General features: G+C 61.0%; 1 protein-coding gene across 1 annotated transcript; it reads right to left on the bottom strand.

The window, feature by feature from the left end:
- Window positions 1-706: 706 nt before the first annotated feature.
- Window positions 707-19,897, bottom strand: MMP15 (matrix metallopeptidase 15). The gene is made up of 10 exons (XM_077132577.1): window positions 19,518-19,897; window positions 9,229-9,377; window positions 8,517-8,645; window positions 6,868-7,175; window positions 6,417-6,578; window positions 5,482-5,735; window positions 4,975-5,113; window positions 3,990-4,140; window positions 3,730-3,845; window positions 707-2,592 (listed from the first exon to the last, which is right to left on the bottom strand). The coding sequence occupies exons 1-10, from the start codon at window positions 19,677-19,679 to the stop codon at window positions 2,144-2,146; spliced, it is 2,019 nt and encodes a 672-aa protein (XP_076988692.1). The 5' UTR covers window positions 19,680-19,897; the 3' UTR covers window positions 707-2,143.
- Window positions 19,898-20,523: the final 626 nt, after the last annotated feature.

Below are 20,523 nucleotides of genomic sequence, written 5' to 3'. Positions count from 1 at the left end.
AGGCTGGCACCTAACGGGCTTGGCCGAGAGGATGAATGGGTAGAAGACAGAGCTCCCTGGCTCACCAGGCATGCCCAGACCCAAGGGCAGCCTGCTCTCCTGGGGCGTCACCTGCACCCTGCCCAGGCCTGGGTTTGGATTTTCTGCTTCTTCAAAGATGTGAGGGCAGGTCTTGGGTGCCCCCTCGCCCTCTCACCAGAGCACGTGGGTAAAGTTCCCCTTGGAATTGAAGTGGCACTATTCCCACTTCTTTTATATCTAGCTCTGGGCTCCTGACCAGGCTGGGCCCCCAGGCTGCCCTAGAATTCGGTGTTTCAGTGGGAGGGTGGGGGTGACCTGGCTGGGTCCTTCCCACACCGTCTAGACATGGAGGTGTGTGTGAGAAATCGGGTTGCCCTTTCTCACCCAGAACGAATGGCAAAACAAATCCCCTGCTCCTCCCCTGTGCCACCCCAGCAGGGGGACCCCAGGTCCCTGCTTCTCCCTCCCCTGGTCAGTTGAGTGGCAGTCACCCTTATCCTATCCCAGGGCCTTGTTTCCAAAGGCCACCGGGAAGGATGCTCCCCCAAATTGGGAACAAGGCTCTATTGGGGTGGTGCGTGAGGGACCTAGGTCCCTAATTCCAGCCTAGGTTTGATGCCCCTGCCACCGGCAGGCCCCTCCAGTTGTAAGCTTCAGCCCAGGCCTCTTACAAACAAGGCTATACTCGCCGGCTGTACAATTTAATCAGTGCAGATTATTTCCAGAAATAAACGTAGGGGGATGGGTGCTGGACCCCACCCCTACCCTTCAGCTGGGTTCTTGGAGGTGGTGGTGAAGAAAGCTGCTGCCTCCACATCCTGTGCCAGCCCAGAGAGAAGCCACCACGTGGAGAGAGGCCAGCGGAACTCCCACCCCAGGGCCCCGGGGGTGCTGGGTACAGACCCTGTTTACTAAGGTTATTGGGAAGCAGAGGGGACAGAGCCGGCTGTACAGTACCATTTCCCACAGCAGCCTCGACCTCCTGTTTAATTTGGGAAGGAAAAGAGGAAGGAAGTATCTCAGCCCTCAGGGCTCAGCCCAGAGAGGGGGGTCTCCGTGGCTGGGACTGGCTCCCTTGGGGGCTCCACTGCTGTCCCAGCCATTTGTGGGCGGGACAAGTTGCTGGCCTCCATCAGTGTCTGTCCTTCCACTCCCCTGGGGGACAGGGAGCTGGAGGGGAGGACTCCCCTGAATCCTGGTGTTTGGTGGGCTGGGGGCACCCAAACTGGTGAACACAGGTCCGTGGACATCCACCACCCCAGCCTGGGCACTGGATTAGTGCCCTCTGCCTCAGGGAGCTGGGGCAGTGGCAGCTGGCAGAGCTCTGAGAGCCCCGAGGACTGCAGTGCCGGTGGGGAGGAGGCAGGAGGAAGCCCAGAGAAGGAGCCCAGCTGGGTTACAGTTCAGAGAGGGACAAGTGACAGAAGGCTTTAAGTCCACCCTGGGGCTAGGCCGGTGCTACCTCTTGGGGGGACCCCTCAGCAGACCCCCTTTGGTCCTTGGTAAGGCAGGCCCAGGACCCCTTCTCCAGAGAGGGGAGAGGTGTGGGCTTCCAGGGGTACCTGGGAGCTGCCAGGGGTGGGCTAGGAAGGAGCCAAGCCTCCACAGGGACTCCAAGGTCCCAGGGCCACCCCTCTACCCCTGACTTCCTGCCAGCTCTTCTTAAGGCAGAGAGAGACTCACATGAGTGGCACCCCAGGCTTCCCTCTTCTCCAAACGGCCCCACGGTGGCCCATTCTTCCACCTTGGGTTTTCTGTCCCTCTGTTCCTCTGGCTGCCACCAAGCCAGAGGGGGAGGGCGACCTAATTTCCTGCCTGGTCTACAGTTAGAAAACGAACTCCTCTGGCCTGAGCTGAGCCGGGAACGGCCCCGGGTCAGGAAAGCCGAAACGAATGCTCAACTAATGTGCAAAGAAAGAAAGAAAGGAAGAAGAGGAAAGAAAGAAAAAGGACACCTGGGCATAAATAAACAACGGAGCAGGGCTGGCGGGGATTGTCTGAGGGCCAGGAAGGCGCCGCTCCAGGGGCTGATGGCGCCACCGAGGGCTCTTCCTGGGGCGCCCGTGGGGCCGTCTCCGGAGCCGCGGGGCCCGAGCACCGTGGGCGCAGGCGCGGGCGGGGCTCACACCCACTCTTGCAGGGAGCGCTTGCAGTAGAGGAGCATGCGCGGCGCGCCCTTGCGCTGCATCTGCACCAGCGCGTAGGTCAGGCCCAGGATGCAGAGCAGCAGCCCCAGCGGCACGAGCACTATCACCACGCTCACGGTCCGCGCCACCTCGTCCAGCCGCACCACCACGCGGCTGCCGCCGTCCTCGTCGGCTCCGAAGTCCCCCTCCCCGCCGGCCTTGCCAGGGCCGGCCTCAGCACCCTCCTCGCTGTCAGCGCCCGCCCCCGCGCCCCCGTTGGGGTTGAAGGGCGGGCGGGCCAGGTCGGGCCAGCGCGGCCCAGGCTCCACGTGCTCTTGGCAGCCCATGAAGTCCCGTAGGATGGACTTGGGGTAACCGGGCTCCATTCGCAGGCGCTCGTTGTCGAACTTCCAGTACTTGGTGCCCTTGTAGAAGTAGGTGTAGGCTGCAGGGGCAAGCAGACAGGCATGGGGGCGGGCCCCAGACCCTCCGAGCCCCCTGGAAGGGGTCCCAGCTTTAACACCCTCTCCTTCTCACTCGCTTCCCCAAGTGTTTCCCAACCCACCTCTTCCCAATTTACTGAGGCCACGCTGAGACCCAGGAAGTGGTGAAGTGTGGTCAAGGGCAGGACTAGGTTCTGGGACTTCCTGGGCCAGGCTGACATTGATGGGGGCAGGGGATCATCAAGGAAGCTGTCCAGGCTCCTGAGTAGAATGCTGGGTTGGGGGCTGCAGGCAGGGACCTCTGCTGCCTCAGTGCTAAGCACAGCCCGCTGCCCGATCCCAGAACTGGCTTTACCGGATACAGAGGCCAGCATCTTGTGCAAGTCCACTTAGCCGTCCTCCAGTGGACCTGGAGCTTGGGACCCCTCTCTGCCTAGGGCACCTTGCCATCAACGCTGGGTCTGAATCTGCTCTGCTGAGCACACGGAGATTGGAGTGGCTGCAGAGCCAAACACTTGCATTCTGAAGGTGTATTGTAAGACGTGGCACTGGCAAAACAAGCCAACTAGCCTGAGAACTTTGAGCCTAAAAACTACGACTGATGGTTTCTCTTAAACTCACCAGAGAACCTGCTATAGAATTAGAACAGTCCCAGCTCCCTGGAGCTCAGTTTCACTGACGGAGTGAGACAGGTCTCCCTTCCAGCCAGCTAAGTGGACACCCTGGCAGAACTCTCACCCCAGTGTTCTGAGCTCAGCTCACAAGGGGGCTCTTTCATCCCACCAGCTCAGGCTCAGGGCTCCTGGAGGGCTGCTCAGGGGCGGCTCTACTCTGCAGGGACCTGGGTTGGAATCTTGGCTCCACACTTGCCTTGTAGCCATGGGACTTAGGACCAGTTACTCAAGCTTTCTGGTTTAGTTTGCCCATCTGTGAAAAGGGGATTCTGATGATGCAGGGAGGCCCAGGAGAGGCCATGCTCAGGAGGCTTCCAGCCCAAGGGCAGACACAGACATGTCCTCATACGTTGTGATGCTGGCTGACCTCGGCAAGCCGGTCCCCTGGTGTGTGTGTGGGGGGGGGTGGGGAAGGGCGAGAGCAGGTAAGTCCTGGGCAAACTGGGAGGGGACTGGCCCGGGTACCTGCGTCGTTGCTCAGGAAAGCCCCTTTGGGGGAGGCAGGAATCCCCTGCCAGACGCTGATGGGCTTGGGGTACCCAGGGTCTCCTCGCTGTGTCTCCTCGTTGAAGCGCCAGTACCTGTGACCAGAACGCAGCAGGCTGTGGACCTCGGGCCCGTTTAGCTGGTGCCTCGGCCCCACTGGCAGCAGGTTCTTGCTGGGGAGGCCCAAGGGTGAGAGGGCTCAGGGGGGGCCTTCATCCTTTAGGGGGATCATTGCTGACCTGTCCTCTTGGAAGAAGAAGGTGTGGCCCGTGGGCTCCCACCAGATGGCCGTGTCGATGCGGTTATAGGGGATGTCCAGGCCGTAGCTGGTCAGCGGCTGTGGGTAGCCAGGCTCCAGGTTGGCTTCTCGGAAGAGCCAGAAGCGGTCACCTGGGAGGAGGGAGAGGAGGCGTGAGGACGGAGCTGGGGCAGGGGTGGTGCGGGGCAAGGGGAGAGCTGCTCTGCACACACTAACAGGCACCGACACCCACACATAGTGCCATACAACCCAACTCCCTCGTGCATCCTACGTGCTGACGCTTACTGACACCTGTGACACACTCATTTTCACGTATCTGACCCCTGCTCACACCTCTATTCACACACATACACACACGCAGGCATGCTACACACAGGTCTTTGCTCCCCCTGTGCTTGTATGCGGAGAGGAGAGAGGGAGCCCTGGCTGGCCGGCCCCTGGACTGGGGCCATGTTCCTCGGGTACTCCAGCAGGCTCCTTGTGCAAGGCCGAGGCTGCCCTCCAGGCCTCAACCAGGGAGGCGGGTCCCAATGGGAGGGATGGTGGGAGGGGCTCCCTTGTCTCCGCAAACAGAGCATAGACTCCTGCCCCAGCATGGGCTCAGGGGACCCATTCTTATGAGGACAGGGCTGCTGGAAGCAGCCAGGACAAGGCAGAAACAGGAGGCACAAGTGGCAAGGATGGAGGGAAAGGAAGCAGTGTTCCCAGCCAGAGCAGCCCTGGCTAGGCCTTGGGGCTCCTCCCTGATTTCTATCTGTCCCCCCACCCCCACCTTGTATCTGCCCTCATCTCTGCCAGGTGTCTGGTGTGAGCCCCCATCAGGGGGGCAGGAGCCAGGCGGGCGGGGTTCGAGATGCGTGATGCGGCCCTTTGCCTCTCCTGCACCCTGAGTCCCAGCTGGGTGGGAGGCCAGGCCAGAGGCCAGGGCAGGAAGGCTGCCCCTGACCCCACCTGCCCCAGCTCACCCTTGAAGAAGACAAAACGGCCATCCTGGCGCTCATAGGCAGCACTGATGTTGCTGGGCAGGCCCCGCCAGAAGTGCCCGATGGGCATGGGGTAGTTGTCCAGGACGCGGTTGTGCCGCACCCGCCAGAACCAGCGGCCCTGGGAGAGGGTACGGGTGTCAGCAGGTGGGGCCCAGGCAAGGCCCGTCCTCAAACCCCTCCCCTCCCCTGGCCAGGGCAGGCTCAGGGCGCGGCTGCCGGGCGCTGCGGGAGGGGCTTGGAAAGTTGGGCAGCGCTGGGGAGGGGACACCTGGGCAGGCCCCTCATCCTCTCAGCTGGCATCCTCTCGGTCTAGGGTCTGAGGTGAGACGCTCCTGGGGGCTGATCACGGAGGGAGGGAGGGAGGGCAGGGGACTGCACGGCCAGGCGGGGGAGGCCCTGGGAGAGGTGGGTGGGTGCTCCTCTCCTACTCTGAGCCTGGGACGAGGGGCTGGGGAGGGGGGGCAGGGGTCGGGGGCAGGGTCAGACCTTGAACACGAACATCTCCCCGCGCAACACAGCCACTGTGTCGAAGTCCCCGTCGCAGATGTTGGGGCCGTACTGGTCGGGCCGCTCCGTGGCTCGGGGCTGGGCTGGGGGGCCCGGCTTTGGAGGCCGCTCTGGCTTCCCACCTGGGGGTGGTGGCTGGGGGGGCTTCGGGGGCCGGTGGTCTGGCCGGCCTGGCCGCCGGGGCGTCACGGTGGGGAGCGGCTGGGTGGGCTGTGGCTGACCATCTGGGGTGCCTGCGGCAAGGGGTGGGGGTTGGGGGTGAGGAGGCTGCCCTGAAACTTAGCCACCGTGCCAGGCCCTCCTGCTCAGAACCTGTGACCCTAGGAGATCTGTGCCCAGTGGCAGCCCCACCCAAGTGAAAGGTGAAAGGCTGTGGCAGACCCTCACACATACCTGGGTGCTCCTCCATACAGCCCCCTCCCCTACCTCCCCACACTGCACCCTGACGCTGCCCTGCCTCCACTCCCCTAGGGGACATCCTCCTCTGGATGCCGGCCTGCCCCAGCAGAGGCTCCAGGAAGCAGCAGATGCAGCAGAGGAAAAAAGACAGCTGGTTCTGGTGTCGGCTCTCTAGGTTGATGGGGGTTTCAGTGAGGGGGTGTCTGCCAAGTGCTCAGCAGGGCCAGCTGGCAGCACACAGCAGGGGCTCGTCAAGGGCACTGTGTGCAGGCCTTGACCCGCCTCAGAGCCCCTGGGAAAGGATCGAACACAGCTGAGGGCCCATGCCAGGCTGAGTGGGAGAGGGGGTCCTGGAGCCCCTGGCCATGCTCAGTCTAATAATATTGCTCAGGCTGAGAGGAGAAGGACGGTCAGTGAGGGCCCTGGGTGAGCACCCTGCCCCCGAGGGCATCAGTGTACAGCAGGTGTGCAAGGCCCGCTGGCCTCCGCTGTGCTGCCCGCTCATCCCTTCTCACCGTAGAGCTGCTGGATGCCCCGGAGGTCGTCCTCGGGCAGCTGGAAGTCTTCTGTGTCCATCCACTGGTAGAAAGGTGCCATGATGGCACTGGGATTGCTCGAGTGCTCCAGCCCCAGCGCGTGACCCAGCTCGTGCACTGCCACCAGGAAGAGGTCATTCCCTGCAGTGGGGACAGGCAGCACGGTCAGCCCTGACCCCGCCTGGAGACTTGACTACCCCAGGCCCTCCAGGCTGAGGCTGCCAGACGGCCTGCCCTTGCTGTCCTCTTGGAAGGGGCTGAGCTGCGCTCTGATAAATGGGTACTCTAACCCCTTCCCTCCCACCCTTTGGAGATCATGTTACTGCTCCAGAGAGCTGCACGAGGGAGGCTCTTTCCCCAGTCCCGAGGCTGCTGAACCAGCTCAAAGGGGGCCATGTCCAGCATCCATGCTCTAGCCAGCTGTCCTCACCATGCAGGTCAGTGTTGGAGAAGGTCCAGGGCTCATCAGCGTCGAAATGGGTGTCCCCACCCAGGCCGGGGCCGGGGAAATAGGCGTGGGCCAGAAAGCCGCCTGTGCCGTCAAAAGGGGAGCTGTCACCGTGGAAACCGGAGGCAAAGAGGACCATGATGTCAGCCTCCTTCTGCCGCCGCAGCCGGATGTCCTCGTAGGGCACCTCCTGGAAGACCAGGGGCGTGGCCTGCTCCCACACACGGAAGGCCCTGCGCACTGCTTCCAGCGAGTGGTACCAGCCCAGCTTCTCAGTGTAGTTCTGGATGCTGCAGATGGGGTGGGGGGAGACAGAGGAGTGAGCCAGGGCCTGGGGACTCCCGTCCAGGGCTGCAGCATCTCTGGAGGAACGAGGGGGAGGGTGTTATCGAGGACCACATGTAACATCCAAGGCGGTGCACAGATCACACTCGCCAGTATCAGCTCGTAGCTGACTGTGATAGGAATCTGAAAAACAGGATTAGCTTGTCAAACCCAGGAGTCTGGGTTTGTCTGTGAAGATGTCACTAAATAAGGTTGCATTGTGGCAAATAAGCTTATTCCAAATAAGAAGAGTGTAGAGTAAATTAAAGTATAGGTGATCTGTGGCCGACAGAAGGTCCTAGAAAGTGGGATGCAAGTGGTTGAGGTGGGAAACACGGACTAAGTGGTTCTGAATGCTGGGCTCCTGGTCAGGCAGACCTGAGGTCAAGTCCTGGCTCTCAAATGAGCTGTGTGGCTTTGGGCAAGTGACTCAGTCTCTCTGAGCTCCAGTTTCTTCATCTGTACAATGGGGAGAAGAAGGGTAGTCCTTTTTCCATGGGGTCCCGTGAGGACCAAATGAGAACTCATGTGGAACACGTGGCACAGAGCCTGGCACGTGATAAAAGTGGGTTGAGGCCTGTCATTATCCATACAGATGACAGTAAAGTTCCTTGTGCCACACAGATGGCCCCTAAATGGGGAAGGTATACTGTGGTTGGTTGGACCATTAATTCACTCTGGGGGTCTAAGTGACTGCTGGGGAGATGGAGCTCAGGGCAGGAGGAGGGGACTGCGGGTGGGCTAGAACCAGGAGGGGAGCCCTTGGGGAATGCCACGTGGCTCAAGGCCCACACAGCTCAGGGGTCTCTTGCCCAAGGACTCAGCAGAAAGAAGGAGGGTGTCTGTGCCCAGGGTTTTTGCAGCTGACATGCTGCCCACCCAGTTGACTGATGGATGCCTGGATTCCTGCACCCCAGCCTTCCCCCTCACCCTACCCTAATGCCCGCAGCCCCCACCCTGCACCGTGGAGGCCCAGAGTATCCTGGGTAGGACCCCATCTGGCCGGATGAGCTCAGCCTGGGCTGCTGGGGGAGGGAGGTGGGAAGGACGGAAGCAGCGCGAAGGGTCGCCGACCCTCAGAGAGAGAAGGCCTAGGGTGCGAGGCCAATCCCAACAGCATGGGAGCGGCCGGGCCGTCTGTGCAGGCCACCCTGGGGCCGGCTGCTGGGAAAGGAAGCCTTCCAGACAAGCCCGCAGGGGAGCCTTAGGCTCAGCCCAGATGGAGAGAGGGGCTAGTGGCCTCTGGGTGATGGCCCGGGTAGGACCGCTGGCCGGGTGGGACCCCCTCCTGGGTAATGGAGTCTTACCTGAAGGTCAGGTGGCGACTGTTCCACTTTCTTCCTGTGAGGGCATAGCGCTTCCGCCGCCGCCGCAGATTGGCTTTTACGTGCACCCCAAACTGGTCCGGCACCCCACAGCGGGGCCGCTTCATCCACCTGGGTCATGAAGGAGGGGGTGTGAGCAGAGACCTTCCCTCAGCACCCCTGCCAACCTTGGCGCTGCCTCCTCCAGGCAGTCTACCTTCTTCCACGTCCCTCTCAGCCTCAGGCTGCCCAGGGTGTGGTGGGACTCTGAACTCTCTCTTCTGTAAACCATCCTGTACTGGAAGATGACGTGCCTTGCAGGGGCTCGGAGAAGGGGAGCCCCTTCTCCCTATATCACTGGGAATGGGACAGTTATTCCTGAGCCTCCCAGCCCTTGGTATGTGATACGCTGTTCGGTTCCAAGCCAGGCCTGACCAGGATGTCCTCCCCTTTCGGCTGCCCATGGCAGGCATCACCAATCAGTCACCATGCCCCTTCCTGCCAAGCCTGCACCCTGCCTAAGGAGCCTGCCCCACGTGAGGCTTTAGGCAACCACTACTGATCAGTCTGAATCGGCATGGAGGGCCAGGCCATCTGCCATCTCTTATCCAAGCCATTCTCTCTTGACGCTCCACCTGCCAAGCCCTTGTGAGAACAGGCCAGCAGGGGGGCAGGTGCCAGTGGGATTGGGGAGGGGCCCGATGGAGGGACTCACGCTTTGGTCTCTTCGTCGAGCACGCCCGTGACGGGAATCCCGTAGAAGCGCTGCATCTCAGCCAGGGCTGAGGCCAGCATCTGGGCAGAGCGCATGGTGGACATGTGGCGGCTGGGCTGGGGCAGGTAGCCATAGAGCCGCAGCCAGTTCTGCAAAGAAGTCACGACCCCACGTCAGCAGGTCCTGGCACTGTGACCTCCAAACACTCAGACTGCCCCTGACCCCTTCCCACCAGCCCCACCGCCTTGCCCCACTTGAGCTGTCAACACCTCCCGCCTGCTTTCACCTCCCCATACCCTGTTCTCACACAACAGCCACAACAGAAGGCCTTGAAAAGTCAGAGCTGCTCAACCCTCTCCTGAACCCGCCAATGACTTCCCATCATGTGCAGAGTAAAAGTCAGCTCCTACAAGAGCTACAAAGCCCTCAGCATCCAACCCTACTTCAGTTCTCTGATCTTACCTCCCATGGCCCACCCCAGCCCATTCCTGCCTCAGGGCCTTTGCACTTGCAGTTATTGCTGCCAAGAGAGTCTTTCCCTAGACATCTGGATGGCTCTCATCCTCATTTTTTCAGGTCTCTGCTTAAACATCATTTTATCCAAGGGCCCTGCCCCTCATCTTACACTTCCTCTCCTCCTTCCCTGCATTTCCACCATCTGACATGCTATATTTCACCTAGGTATTTTCCTTCCTCATTACAATGTAACCCATCCATGAGGACAGTTCTCAGTAGCTGTCCTTATTACTGCCCTGGCCCCCAAAAGATGGGCCACGTACCACTCCAAGCAGACTGCTGCAGACCCTAGAGAACTCAGAACCAGCCCCCCTTGGCACTGTCCCCCAGGGGTCCCAACTCTCCTGGAAGGGAAGCAGAATGATCAGGCAGCCCAGCATAGGCCTCAGAGGGTGGGACGGGGGGCCTGAACCTCAGTCCCTGCTCTGCCACAATGTCTTTCCCCCCTCTGGACCTACCCCAGCTTTCTCATCTGCAAAACTGGGAATAATGGGAGTGTTGGGGGATTTGAGGGAGAGAGCCTTGGGAATCACACTTGGTACACAATGGGTGTACCCATCCCCTTCCAGAGCCTGCTGGGCAAGTCTTCTCATCCATCCACCTATCCATCTGTCTGTCTGTTCATCCATCTCAAATGTTTTCAGAGACCCCTCTCTGTGCCAGGCACCATGCTAGCTGGGGGCCTCAGAGGCCCATGGCTGAGGTGTCCTGACCTCCAGGGGCTTACAGTCTCCCTGGAGAGACCTGGCATACACACAGAGCATGGAATTCACACCTCACAAGTCTGTGAGCACACATGACAGCTGCGGTTGCAGCGAGAGGGCAGGAGTCCCTGCAGGAATTGGATGATCTGAGTAGAGCTGTAGTAAGAAAGTGGACTCCACTCTGCCCATCTGATGCTCTCACAGCCTCAGGAGCACAGCAACCACTGGGTGGGGGGCTGGTGGGTGCTGAGGCCTGGGGCTACTGCTGGCCTTGGCCACATGGAACCATGTCCTTACAGCTTTCCTTGCTGACCCTGGGTCTCTGGGAACCTCCAGAGTGGGGGGACCTGAAGTCCTGCTCTATGAGAGGTTCTGGAAGGTAAGAGGTGCACCCAAGGGCCATGAGGCAGCATGATGGTGGGGCTTGGAGTCTGAGCTAGCCTGGCAGCCACACATAGACCAGCCTGGTCCATGCCCACATATCTCTTGGCTCCCAGTGTCACATCCAGCCCATCAGGTACCTGCTCCCTTAGCATCATCTGCCAGCCCGGTCTTGCACCTGGGCAGCCCCAGTGTGGATGAGCTGCCGGAACAGCCCAGGCTGGCAGTGCTCAGGCGACCGATGGAGGGAGCAGCTCCTGAGCCAGGGCAGAGAAACTGCTGTGGTCAGAGATGGATGCCCGGCCACAGCCGCAAGACCTCTCAGGACCCCAGAAACAGCCACAGGGCAATGAGATGGGGACCTGGAGTGGAGTGGAGGGAGAACCATCAGCTCTGGTGACAGAGCTGGGGACAAATCCTGGCCATTCCCGGGGGTGTGCCTGTGGGCAAGCTAGCCAGTCTCCCAGGTGCCTCGGCCCACCAGGGTGTTAGGACTCACCTCACGGTTTTTGCGAGGGTTAAATGGAAGAGTCCATACACTTGTGCATGGCACTGTGCTATGGGGGGTGGGGGGCAGGGATGCTGACCAGATGTGGCATTCATTATCTGAAGCTGGTGAGGCAGGAAGACAGAGCCGGGGGCCTGGCTGTCCTGGGGCAGGTGGCCTTTTGCCTCCACCAGTGGGTGAAGAGGCCAGGCTCTGAGAGGGCAGCCTCAGCAGAGGCAGGGCGGCTGGGCCCTCCTTCTCTCAGCTCCATCTCTTACAGACATCTCAGGCACCCTGCCTGTGTTTCCCAAGCATGGGAACTTTCTCCACTGAGGCTGGTGGGTTCTTGGTGTGTGTGGTGGGGAGGGGGGCAGTGGTACTGGGGTCAGCATGTGGGGGTCCCAATGGACCCGGCTTTCCTGAAGAAGCTGGGAGAGATCCAAAACTGAGGCCCTGACTCTAACAGCAGGAGGAATCCGGATGGGGGAAAAGGCGGGGTGGGGGGTGGAGAAGGGACTGGCTGCTGAGACGAGGGCACCTCTACATCACCTATTTGCATAAGGTAAAAATATCTCGGGAGCGCAATCACAGGCCACCGAGGGGCTGATTAGCTGTGTCTGCAGAGTGGCGGGGAGGAGGTTCCTCAGGCTGGGCCTGCCCGCACTGATGCGCACCCAGACCTGGGCAGGGAGGATGGGGAAGCCTCCGACGTGGGGGCTGGAGGGCTGACGGGAAGGCCCCAAGCCTGCCTGGAAGCCCCCCGTCGTGTACCCTTCGAGGCCCAGGAAAACCAAGAGCTCACACCCCTGTATCAGTCCAGCCGGGCCTCGACTCCTCAGTCTCTGGGTGGTAAAGGCCCGGCAGCTACTGCCAGGGAGCAGAGCCTGAGGCTGAGGACGGGTGGCATCCTTGGGTGGTGGGTGGCTATGGGTAAGCAGAAACGCGGCCTCGGCGCAGCCCAGCCCAACCTCCAGATGATGAGGCGAAGAAGCTGACAGAGCCTGTCTGACTCCAGCAGACGTGTGCTCCATGTGGCTGAACGCCAAGCGCCAATGAATCTCCCAGGGCGGTGGCAGGCACCTCCCATAGGGCCCTGGACTTTGTCCCCTCCCTCCTGAGTGTCCAGGAGGATGTCTCCTGCAACCCTATGGCTGTGCTTAGGTGACAAGCTCAGGAGGTGAGGACACACTGCCATAGAGTGGGGGAGCCCAGGCACGTGACAGGTTGCTGCCTCCAGGTGAAGGGGGCCAGCCTGTGGCACTGAGACCCAGATCACCGAGGTGCTCTGTTGCCACGGGACAAGACAGGGGAGCGTTCCCAAGGTCCCAGCCCCAAAGCAGCCCCTATTGGTGACCATAAAGACTGCCCCCTGCATGGAGTGCTGGAGACCCCATACCCTGTTCTCTCGAAATACCATGCCTTTCTTGAGCTCCACACCCCACCCCACGGAATTTATTAAAGATACTTCAGGTGAGGGGCTGGCCGCTGTGGGGCCACCAGGAGTCCCAGGGTGGGTGTGGATTGCTAGCCCCCTGCTCACAGGAGAGGACACAAATGCAGCAGCTGAAGGGCGGGGAACCTGCTGGGGGGCAGGCCCTCAACCCTCAGCACCCTGTTTCATGCTCACAAACAGCCCTGAAAGGGAAATTCGTTTCCATCCCGATTTTACAGGGCGTGAGGTTCGCACAGGGCAAGCGGCCCTCTGAGTCTGCATTTGGTCTGGTCTACCACCCGGGTGGGTGCTGAAGGACCAGGCTGTTTCTGAAGCATCACCCGGCTCCTCTGGGCCTGAGGCCGTGGACACTGGGCTCTGGCTCTTGTCAGGAGCAGTGCCCAGAGCGACTGGGGGTGGGGAGGGCGCCTAATCCTCCCTGCACCCAACGTCTCCGGCTGGGTCTGGGCGCTGGGCCACGTCAGCAGGGCCGCCCCCTGGGAAGGCCGAGACAGTGCCGGCCAGATCAATACTGTGCATTCAGCAGCCATCCTAGTGGCGGCGCGTGCGTGCGTGTGTGTGTGTGTGTGTGTGTGTGTGTGTGTGTGCGCGTGCACGCTTGCCACTGCCACCAGCCAGCTCTTCTGGGACTCAGATGGGTCGAGGCGGCCCCCTCCTAACCAGCTCTTATCAGACCCTGCACGATAAAGACACTCTCTGCCGGGCTCTGCTTTGCTTCTGTCAGCCACGGCAACTTCTGCAATCCTGAGCAGATCCTGGCAGGGCTGCCCAGCCAGGCACAAAAGGAGTCTTGTCGGGACAGCCAGGGAGGTTTCCAGCCTCAGCTTCTCATGGCCCTGCACTCCCTGCTCTGCTGGGCCCAGGGCTGGTGCTGAATGGGGGTCATGGGTCTGCAGGGAGGCACAGACTCTGTAGTGGGGCCCACCCCTGTCCAGGGATATGGGCCAGGAGCCCCCTCGTCAGCTGGGTGACCCTGAGCAAGTCCCAGGCCCATGCAGCCTCAGGCTGGAAGTCCCAGGCTCATGCAGCCTCACTGGCCACCGAGTTCAGACACCTCACTCAGGCCTCCTGGGACCACAGCTAGGCCAAGGACTCATCCAAGCTCTGTGAAGGGGGTGTCTTCACAGAGCTGCCTATTCCATCTTTGGGGAGCTATGGCTGTTAGGAAGCTTCTCCTCTCAGGTTGAGCAGAAACCTGTTTCCCAATGACGCCTTGGCCCTGACTGTCTGTCCACACAACAGGCCTCTGAGGGGCTGAAGGCGGCTGGGATGACTTCGCTGAGCCTCATTCCCTGGTTTGCCAGAGGGGCTGAAACGATCCTTCCCCTCGTGTGCCTGGGCTTGAGCACGTGAAGGCCCAGCCAGCCCCAAGGCCGGGGAAGACTTTCATGCCAGCAGGGTCCATATTTCAGCAACTCTAGGAGGAGGCACTTGCCTACTTGGGGCTTAAATATGCCCCCCACTTCGGGTCTTAGGGAAAGCTGCAGGTGGAGAAAGGGGCCCCTGGAGGGTGGGGAGCGCAGGTGGGGGTGGGGAGGTCCAGTAGGGGAAGCAGGAAGGAGGCAGATGGTCTGAGTTCCTGCCTCTTCTCTACCCTGCAGCCTCCCAGCCCCACCCCCACTTCTCAACCTGGAGGAAGGAAAAAACAAACCGGTCCTTTGGCCAGTGGGCGGGTAGGAGCGGAGGGAAAGGAGCCTTGATTGCCAGGAGTTTCAGGGCTGGCTGGGAACCAGGTCTCCCAGCTTCACTTGGAACCCCCCTTGCAGGTGTTGACCTCTAGGTGGGGTAGCTCCGGGGTAGAGCCTGGGGGCTGGATGCGGGGGGAGGGCAGAGGGCTGGGCAGGGCTGGGCAGGGCTGGGGAGGGCTCCAGGCTCTCTCTGTTCTGGGTGGTTCTGACTCCACCTACTCAACCTCCTCACCTAGCTCAGGTCCTGCCAGAATGTCTACTGCACAGTGCCCTGGGTTCTGACCTGCAGCCTTGCAGCCTGCCCCAGGCTGGAAGCTTGGTTCAGATTCCAGCTCTGCTGCTCTCTGACTGTGGAACCGGGGACAGTTCTTTTACTTCTCAGTTCCATCGCAGAAGATTAAATGTGAACATGCTTAGGAAACGTCCCCAGGCCGTGCCTCGGTGAGCCAAACGTGGAAGGAGTTCAACACGTACTCATCGAAGGGCTGCTGTCCCTGCAGGTGACACCTGACCTTCACTGGGCCCAAGGTGCCACCGCCGCACCCAGCATCCGGCCTTTACATATCAACGCATTGAATCTCCCCAACACTCCATCAGATAGAAACTATTTTTGTTTTCATTTTATAGGTAGGGAAACTGAGGTTCAGAGAGGTTCCCTGACTTGCCCTTCAACAAGTGCCAAGCTTCTCACTGCCACTGTGTTTTACCACCATTTTGCAAGCACCTTCCTGTGCACCAGATGCCTTGTTCCTAAGTGCTAGACTTGGGGCTGAAAGCTGACCCTGCAGGTGGTGGTCACACCTGAGAGAAGGACAAGGTGGTGCCCCTGGGCTGAGGGCCAGCCTTGGAGAGCCAAGCTAGACCAGCCCTCCCAGCTTCACAGCTCTGGAGGCTCAACCAGTAGGGCACAGGGCATCTCCAGGGGCCGTCTAATGGGTGGACTGGGTCTTCCTCAGCCTGTCCTGATACTGGAGGCTGAGTTGGGGTCTTCTGGCTCATTTCCTGCCATTCGACAAGGGGATGGGGCCTGTTGAGAGGTCTCCGTCTCTGATCCAGGCCCAGCTTGCTCAGCGCTGTTCTTGCCCATGCTGCATGATCAGCCCCAATGGCCACTGGTCTCCAGAGATCCCTAGAACCAGCACCCTTCCAGGAGCCATCCAACATGTGCCCTAACTCAGGGGGGGCTTGTCCTGCTAGAAGGTGCCCATTGTGTGCCTCAGGCCCAGAGTGATCAGTCACCTGCAGGGTCCCAGGTTCTCATATTCACCTGTGGGGTCCACCTAGACCCTCTTTGTAATGGAGAAAGATCCAAGCACAGAGCCCCTGACACTGCCTCTGCTTTTACTGACACATAAAACACATCTCTATGCTCCATGCAGAATAGGCGTGGGGCTTTGCCCCTGCCTGAATCTCTGACGGGACAAGCTGGCTTTGCCAGGTAACCCCTGGGATGATCCTGAGGATGCCAACTGTGATGTGAGCTGGGGAGCAGTGGGAAACCCCAGTGACCACTGCAGCTGACTTCAGGCAGAAGCCAGACTCCTTATGGGGCAGAGCCGACAATGGCAGGGACCATCTGGAACTAAGCACCAAAAGGGGCGTGGAGGGGCAGCCAGGACCCAAATATTTGGCACAGAGAGCTCTTCCAGGCCCAGGCAGTATTTCCAGCCTGAGTTACCGGGGGCGTTGGAATATTGATTGGTTTCTTCTTTGATGGGGGAGAGGGGGCCTGGGTGTGCTTCAAAGATGTTCCCTCATTCAGGGATGTCTTTTTTTGGAGTGGGGCAAAGGAAGGCTTGTGTGTTCAGTGGTCCTGTGCATCTTCTCTTTGGAGAAGTACACACTAGATCATTTCTACAGGGAGGTGGCAACTGAGGGGACCCGAGGGCAGCACTGACATGAGGGCATCTGGCAAAGGGATGGGTGCGAAGGGCCTGGCTCACTCCCATCTGAGGTTCTTGGCTTCTCCAATCAGACAAGTTCTCTCTGGGTTTAGAAATAGGGATAGTGGAGAGGAGGAGGTAGCAAGAGGGGAACAGTGCAACCGGCAGAGATGAGAGGGAGAAGGGGAGAAGCTTCGGCTTCTGTAGACTCCCAATGACAAGGCCCTCACATCAGCCCCCTTTTTCTCCAGGGTGGGCATGGGGGGGGTCTTTGTAGTTCCTGCACCATATTTAACAAAGATTAACACTAAGAGGGGATCAGTGGGACCCCCACGGAGCCCCATGGAAGTGGGATAGAGAATGAAGCCCAGGAAGCCTGGGCCTGTGACTCACAGTCAGACTTGAAGGTCAAAACCAGAATTCAAGCCAATCTTCTGTCTCTCTCTTTTTAATTCCCCACCACCCCTCTTTTTTGCTCATCCTGCTCAGTTGCCAGGTAGGTTAAGGAAGGCATGCGGTAGGTGTGTTCAAGGAAGGTAGGTGTGCCCTTGCGTCAGTGCCACATCTGACAACCTGAGTCACCCCCATGGGGCGGGTTGAGGGACTGAAGGTATGCGGGGAGTTTGGGAGGAAGCCAGAGCTGCTCTGGTGAAAACCAAAGGTCCCTAACTCTGCAAGGTGCTGTAGTCAGAAAGACCAGAGCAGAGATCTGGGGAGGGCCCTGGACTCTCAGACCAGGTAGGCCAAGAGTGTCAGCTGGCACCTGCTCAGGCAGGGCCTGGATATGGGCAGGGAAATCAAGCCCTCCCACTCCACCTCCCAGGATTTGGGGGTGAGTGGGGTGGAGCTCCAGCCCAGAATTGCACAGAGACTGGGAATTGAGGACCACCCAAGGGAAGGGGTGGGACAGAGCAGACTGCCTCAGGGGTGGCTTTTCCAGGCTGGGGCCTGGCAGGCTTTAGGTGAGTGCAGGCTCCTGGTACCTGCTCCCTAATTCCTCAGCTTAGTGAAATCCTGTGGTTTCTGCCCAGAGAGAGAGGGAAGGGAGAGGGACTGACCTGTAAGCTGTTCAGGGAAGATCCCAGCCACTGTCTTCTCAGAGGCCTGAGCTGTGGGGATTCTGGAACAAGGACCAGATACCTTTTCCAAGGGAGGGAGGTTCTGGACACAGGGTGCATGTTCCAAAGGCTGGTTTTTGGACATGGCAGACTAGGAGACAGTTTTCCCACAACCCCCTGGCAGAAGAGTTGGCTTCGGAGCCCAAGCAACTCTTCGGGCACAGGTCTGACAAGACCTGATGGGACTCGAAGAGGCAGCCTGCACCCCAAGGCTAGGTCCAAGGGCTGGGATAATCTACCTGTCTCTAGCCATCCATCTACCCTGGTTTCCAATATTCAAGGGTCCTCTGGAACTTCTAGAGTCTGTTTCAGGAACAGCCCTGGACCCAATCCAAGCTTTTGCCCATGAGATGAGCTGCAGGCCTATCAGAGTCCCCAGCCAATGGAACCACAGGCTTAGGGCACAGTCCCAAGGGCCATGGCCTGCAGGTGCTCCCTCTGCTTGGAGAGAAGAGCCGAGGCTTGGGGTCCGGTGATGGCAGAGCAGGAGCAAGGGAAAGAGAGCAAAGCCCCTCAAACAACAGGTCTCAGTGCCCCGGGGCTGCTACCTCGGATACCAGTTCATAGGGCATGGCCATCCAATCCCAGCTTGGTTCGTAAGTACTTCCTGTGTGGAAATAGCATCCCTAAATAGATTATAAACTCCTCAAGGATGGGTCTGTGATTTAAAATTCTTTGGTACTTAATTCCAGAGAGTAGCAGATGGGCTGGCTGTGGGACAGTCCCCACCAGCAGGAGCCCCTTGTCACCCCCTGCTTGCCTGGGTGAATGGGGGGGGTGAGGATGGCCTCCTGGGAATGGGCCGGCTCCCATGGGGCCTCTAGCAGGGCCTGGCTCTGGGCAGCTTACACTGGCCTGGCCTGGAGGGAGGGCAGAGCAGGTGGGGAACTGGCTGGGAGGTGTAACTCGAGCCCGGGAGGAATTCCCTGCCCTTCCTCCAGGCTTTTATTAAAGTAGGGCGGGGAAGGGCAAGCTTCCATCGGAAAAATCTCCCAGGCAGCTTGGGGAGGTGGGGGAAGCCACCAGGAGCTGGGAGGCAGCACGGCTCCGACTGCAAATAGAAAAAGCGCTCAGGCTGCAGCCCCAGCAGTGGGAAGGTCCAGGCTGGCCCAAGGACACCCAGGCCTGAGGAGTGCCTGCTGGAGTGGCCCAGTAGCCCCTGAGCAGGTCTCTTCCTCCCCTCCCCAATTCGCGGCAGGGAGCAAGATCTTGGAATTCGGGGACAGGACAGACTCTGCTTTTGCTGTGGGACAGCGGAGCTGGAGCCCTCACTGTTCCTGCTCAGAAGGACGGTACTGGGAGACCCGGGAGGCCGGGGCACAAGCAGACCCGGCCTTGCGCCGGGAGGCCGCGCCTCCTCACTCAGGGGACGATTCAGAGAGGGGCCCTGCCCAGCAGGGACGTCAGACAGGCTTCTCGCGAAAAGACGCGCAGAGCCCACGCTGACCCGAGCCTCGGGGTAGGGGCGCCGGGTGGGAAGAGGCGCTGGGGGAAACAGAGTCTCTCCCTCGGATCCCACCCAGCCGTGGCGCGGCTTCCGCGTAAGAATCCAAGAAAGTCGCCAAGACGCCCCCGCATCCAGAGTCTGTGATTAGCGACCTGCTTCTATCTCTGACCATCGCGCGCGGCTCCTAGTCACCCAGACCAGAGGCTACCTAGGCGGGAGCGCTGCCCGTGCGGGGCAGCCCCCTCCTCACTAATAACATCGCTGCGCGCCGGCAGGGCTCTCGAGGAATCGCCGACCCGGAGGGAAGGAAGACGCGGACGCGAGGGCTGGAGCAGGTGGGGGAGGCTCCCACCATAAGGGCTCGGGCGGGTTAGGGGCTGAGGCAAAGGGTGGGTGTGTGAGCCCTTCGTCCTCCAGGGCTTGGGATGACAAGCGCTGCAGAGGGACACCCGCCTGGCCGCCTTTTCTTTTCCCGACTCCACACCCCCGGGTGGGGTGAGGATGGGAGCTCCTCTCTGTGCCCACCACCTCTCCGCTCCAGCCTCGGGGCGTGACCCTGCCCCAACCACCCCGGCCTCGGCCCGCGGGAAAGGGGCCAGTCTGGGTCCTTACCTCGGCGTTGACTTCAGAGTCCACCGCCGTGGCGCCGCGGCCCAGGCAGCCCAGAAGCAGCAGAAGCAGCGGCAGCAATCGGGGCCGCGCCGCCGCCTCCCGGCCGCTAAGGAGGCTGCCGGACAAGCTTGGCCGCCCGGGCACGCTCCGGTCGTTGCCCATGCTCTCGGCGCTGGGCCCGGTCTGCAGCAGTGCACGCGGGGCTCGCTGGCTCGCAGGCGCCAGGTCCCCGCGAGGGGCTCGGAAACTTGCGACACTCCCTGGCTCCCGGCCCGGCGGGCCCGCGGCGGACCTCCCGCGCCCGGTCCCCGCGGGAGCCGCTTAGGCCCCTCGGCAAATTCCCAAGTCCGGGGAGAAGCGGTCCGAGCGCGCGGAGCCGGTCCGCGGGGGTAGGCGGGGGACCGGCCCGAGCGGTCCGCCGCGGGCTCCCGCCGCCTAGCCGGGGACCTGGTTCCCGAGAGCGAGAGCAACTCCTGAGCCTTTTGTCTGGCTCAGCGCTCCGGCCGCCCGGTTCCGCGGCGCCCCCTGCGCGCCCAGCTCCCTCTGTCCATGCCCGGGGCCGGTCGCTGCCCAAAGCGCGCCTACCGCCCACCTAGGGGACCCTGCTCGCCGCTGCGCCCCGCCGGGCCCGGATCCCCGCGCAGTCCTGGGAGGAGGCGCAGGGAGCCGTCCGGAGCGAGCTAGCAAGCAAGCGATCCAGAGAGCGGGCGCCCGACGTCCCCGGCGACTTCGGCGCGGCTTGGAGAGCTCCCAGCCCTCCTCCCCGCGCGCGGCGGTCGCCGCCGCTCTTAAAGGGCCAGTGCGCTCCCTGTGCGTGGACCCGGCGGGGGCCAGGGGCGGTCCCCCAGGCAGAGGCTTCCTGGTAGCAGGTGCCGGCAGTAGGAGGTCCAAGCAGGCGGCCCTTTTACCCTTCCCTGACGGCGGGAAACCTTTCCAGCCCGCCCCCTCGCCCGGCATCCCGGTTTACGGGGGCGGGGTGACCTCCAAGGCGATCCTCCCCGCCTAG

Source organism: Tamandua tetradactyla, chromosome 16 (genome assembly GCF_023851605.1).
Source record: "Tamandua tetradactyla isolate mTamTet1 chromosome 16, mTamTet1.pri, whole genome shotgun sequence".
In the NCBI taxonomy this organism is placed as follows: Eukaryota; Metazoa; Chordata; class Mammalia; order Pilosa; family Myrmecophagidae; genus Tamandua; species Tamandua tetradactyla.
This window is presented reverse-complemented; position numbering and strand designations above follow the sequence as displayed.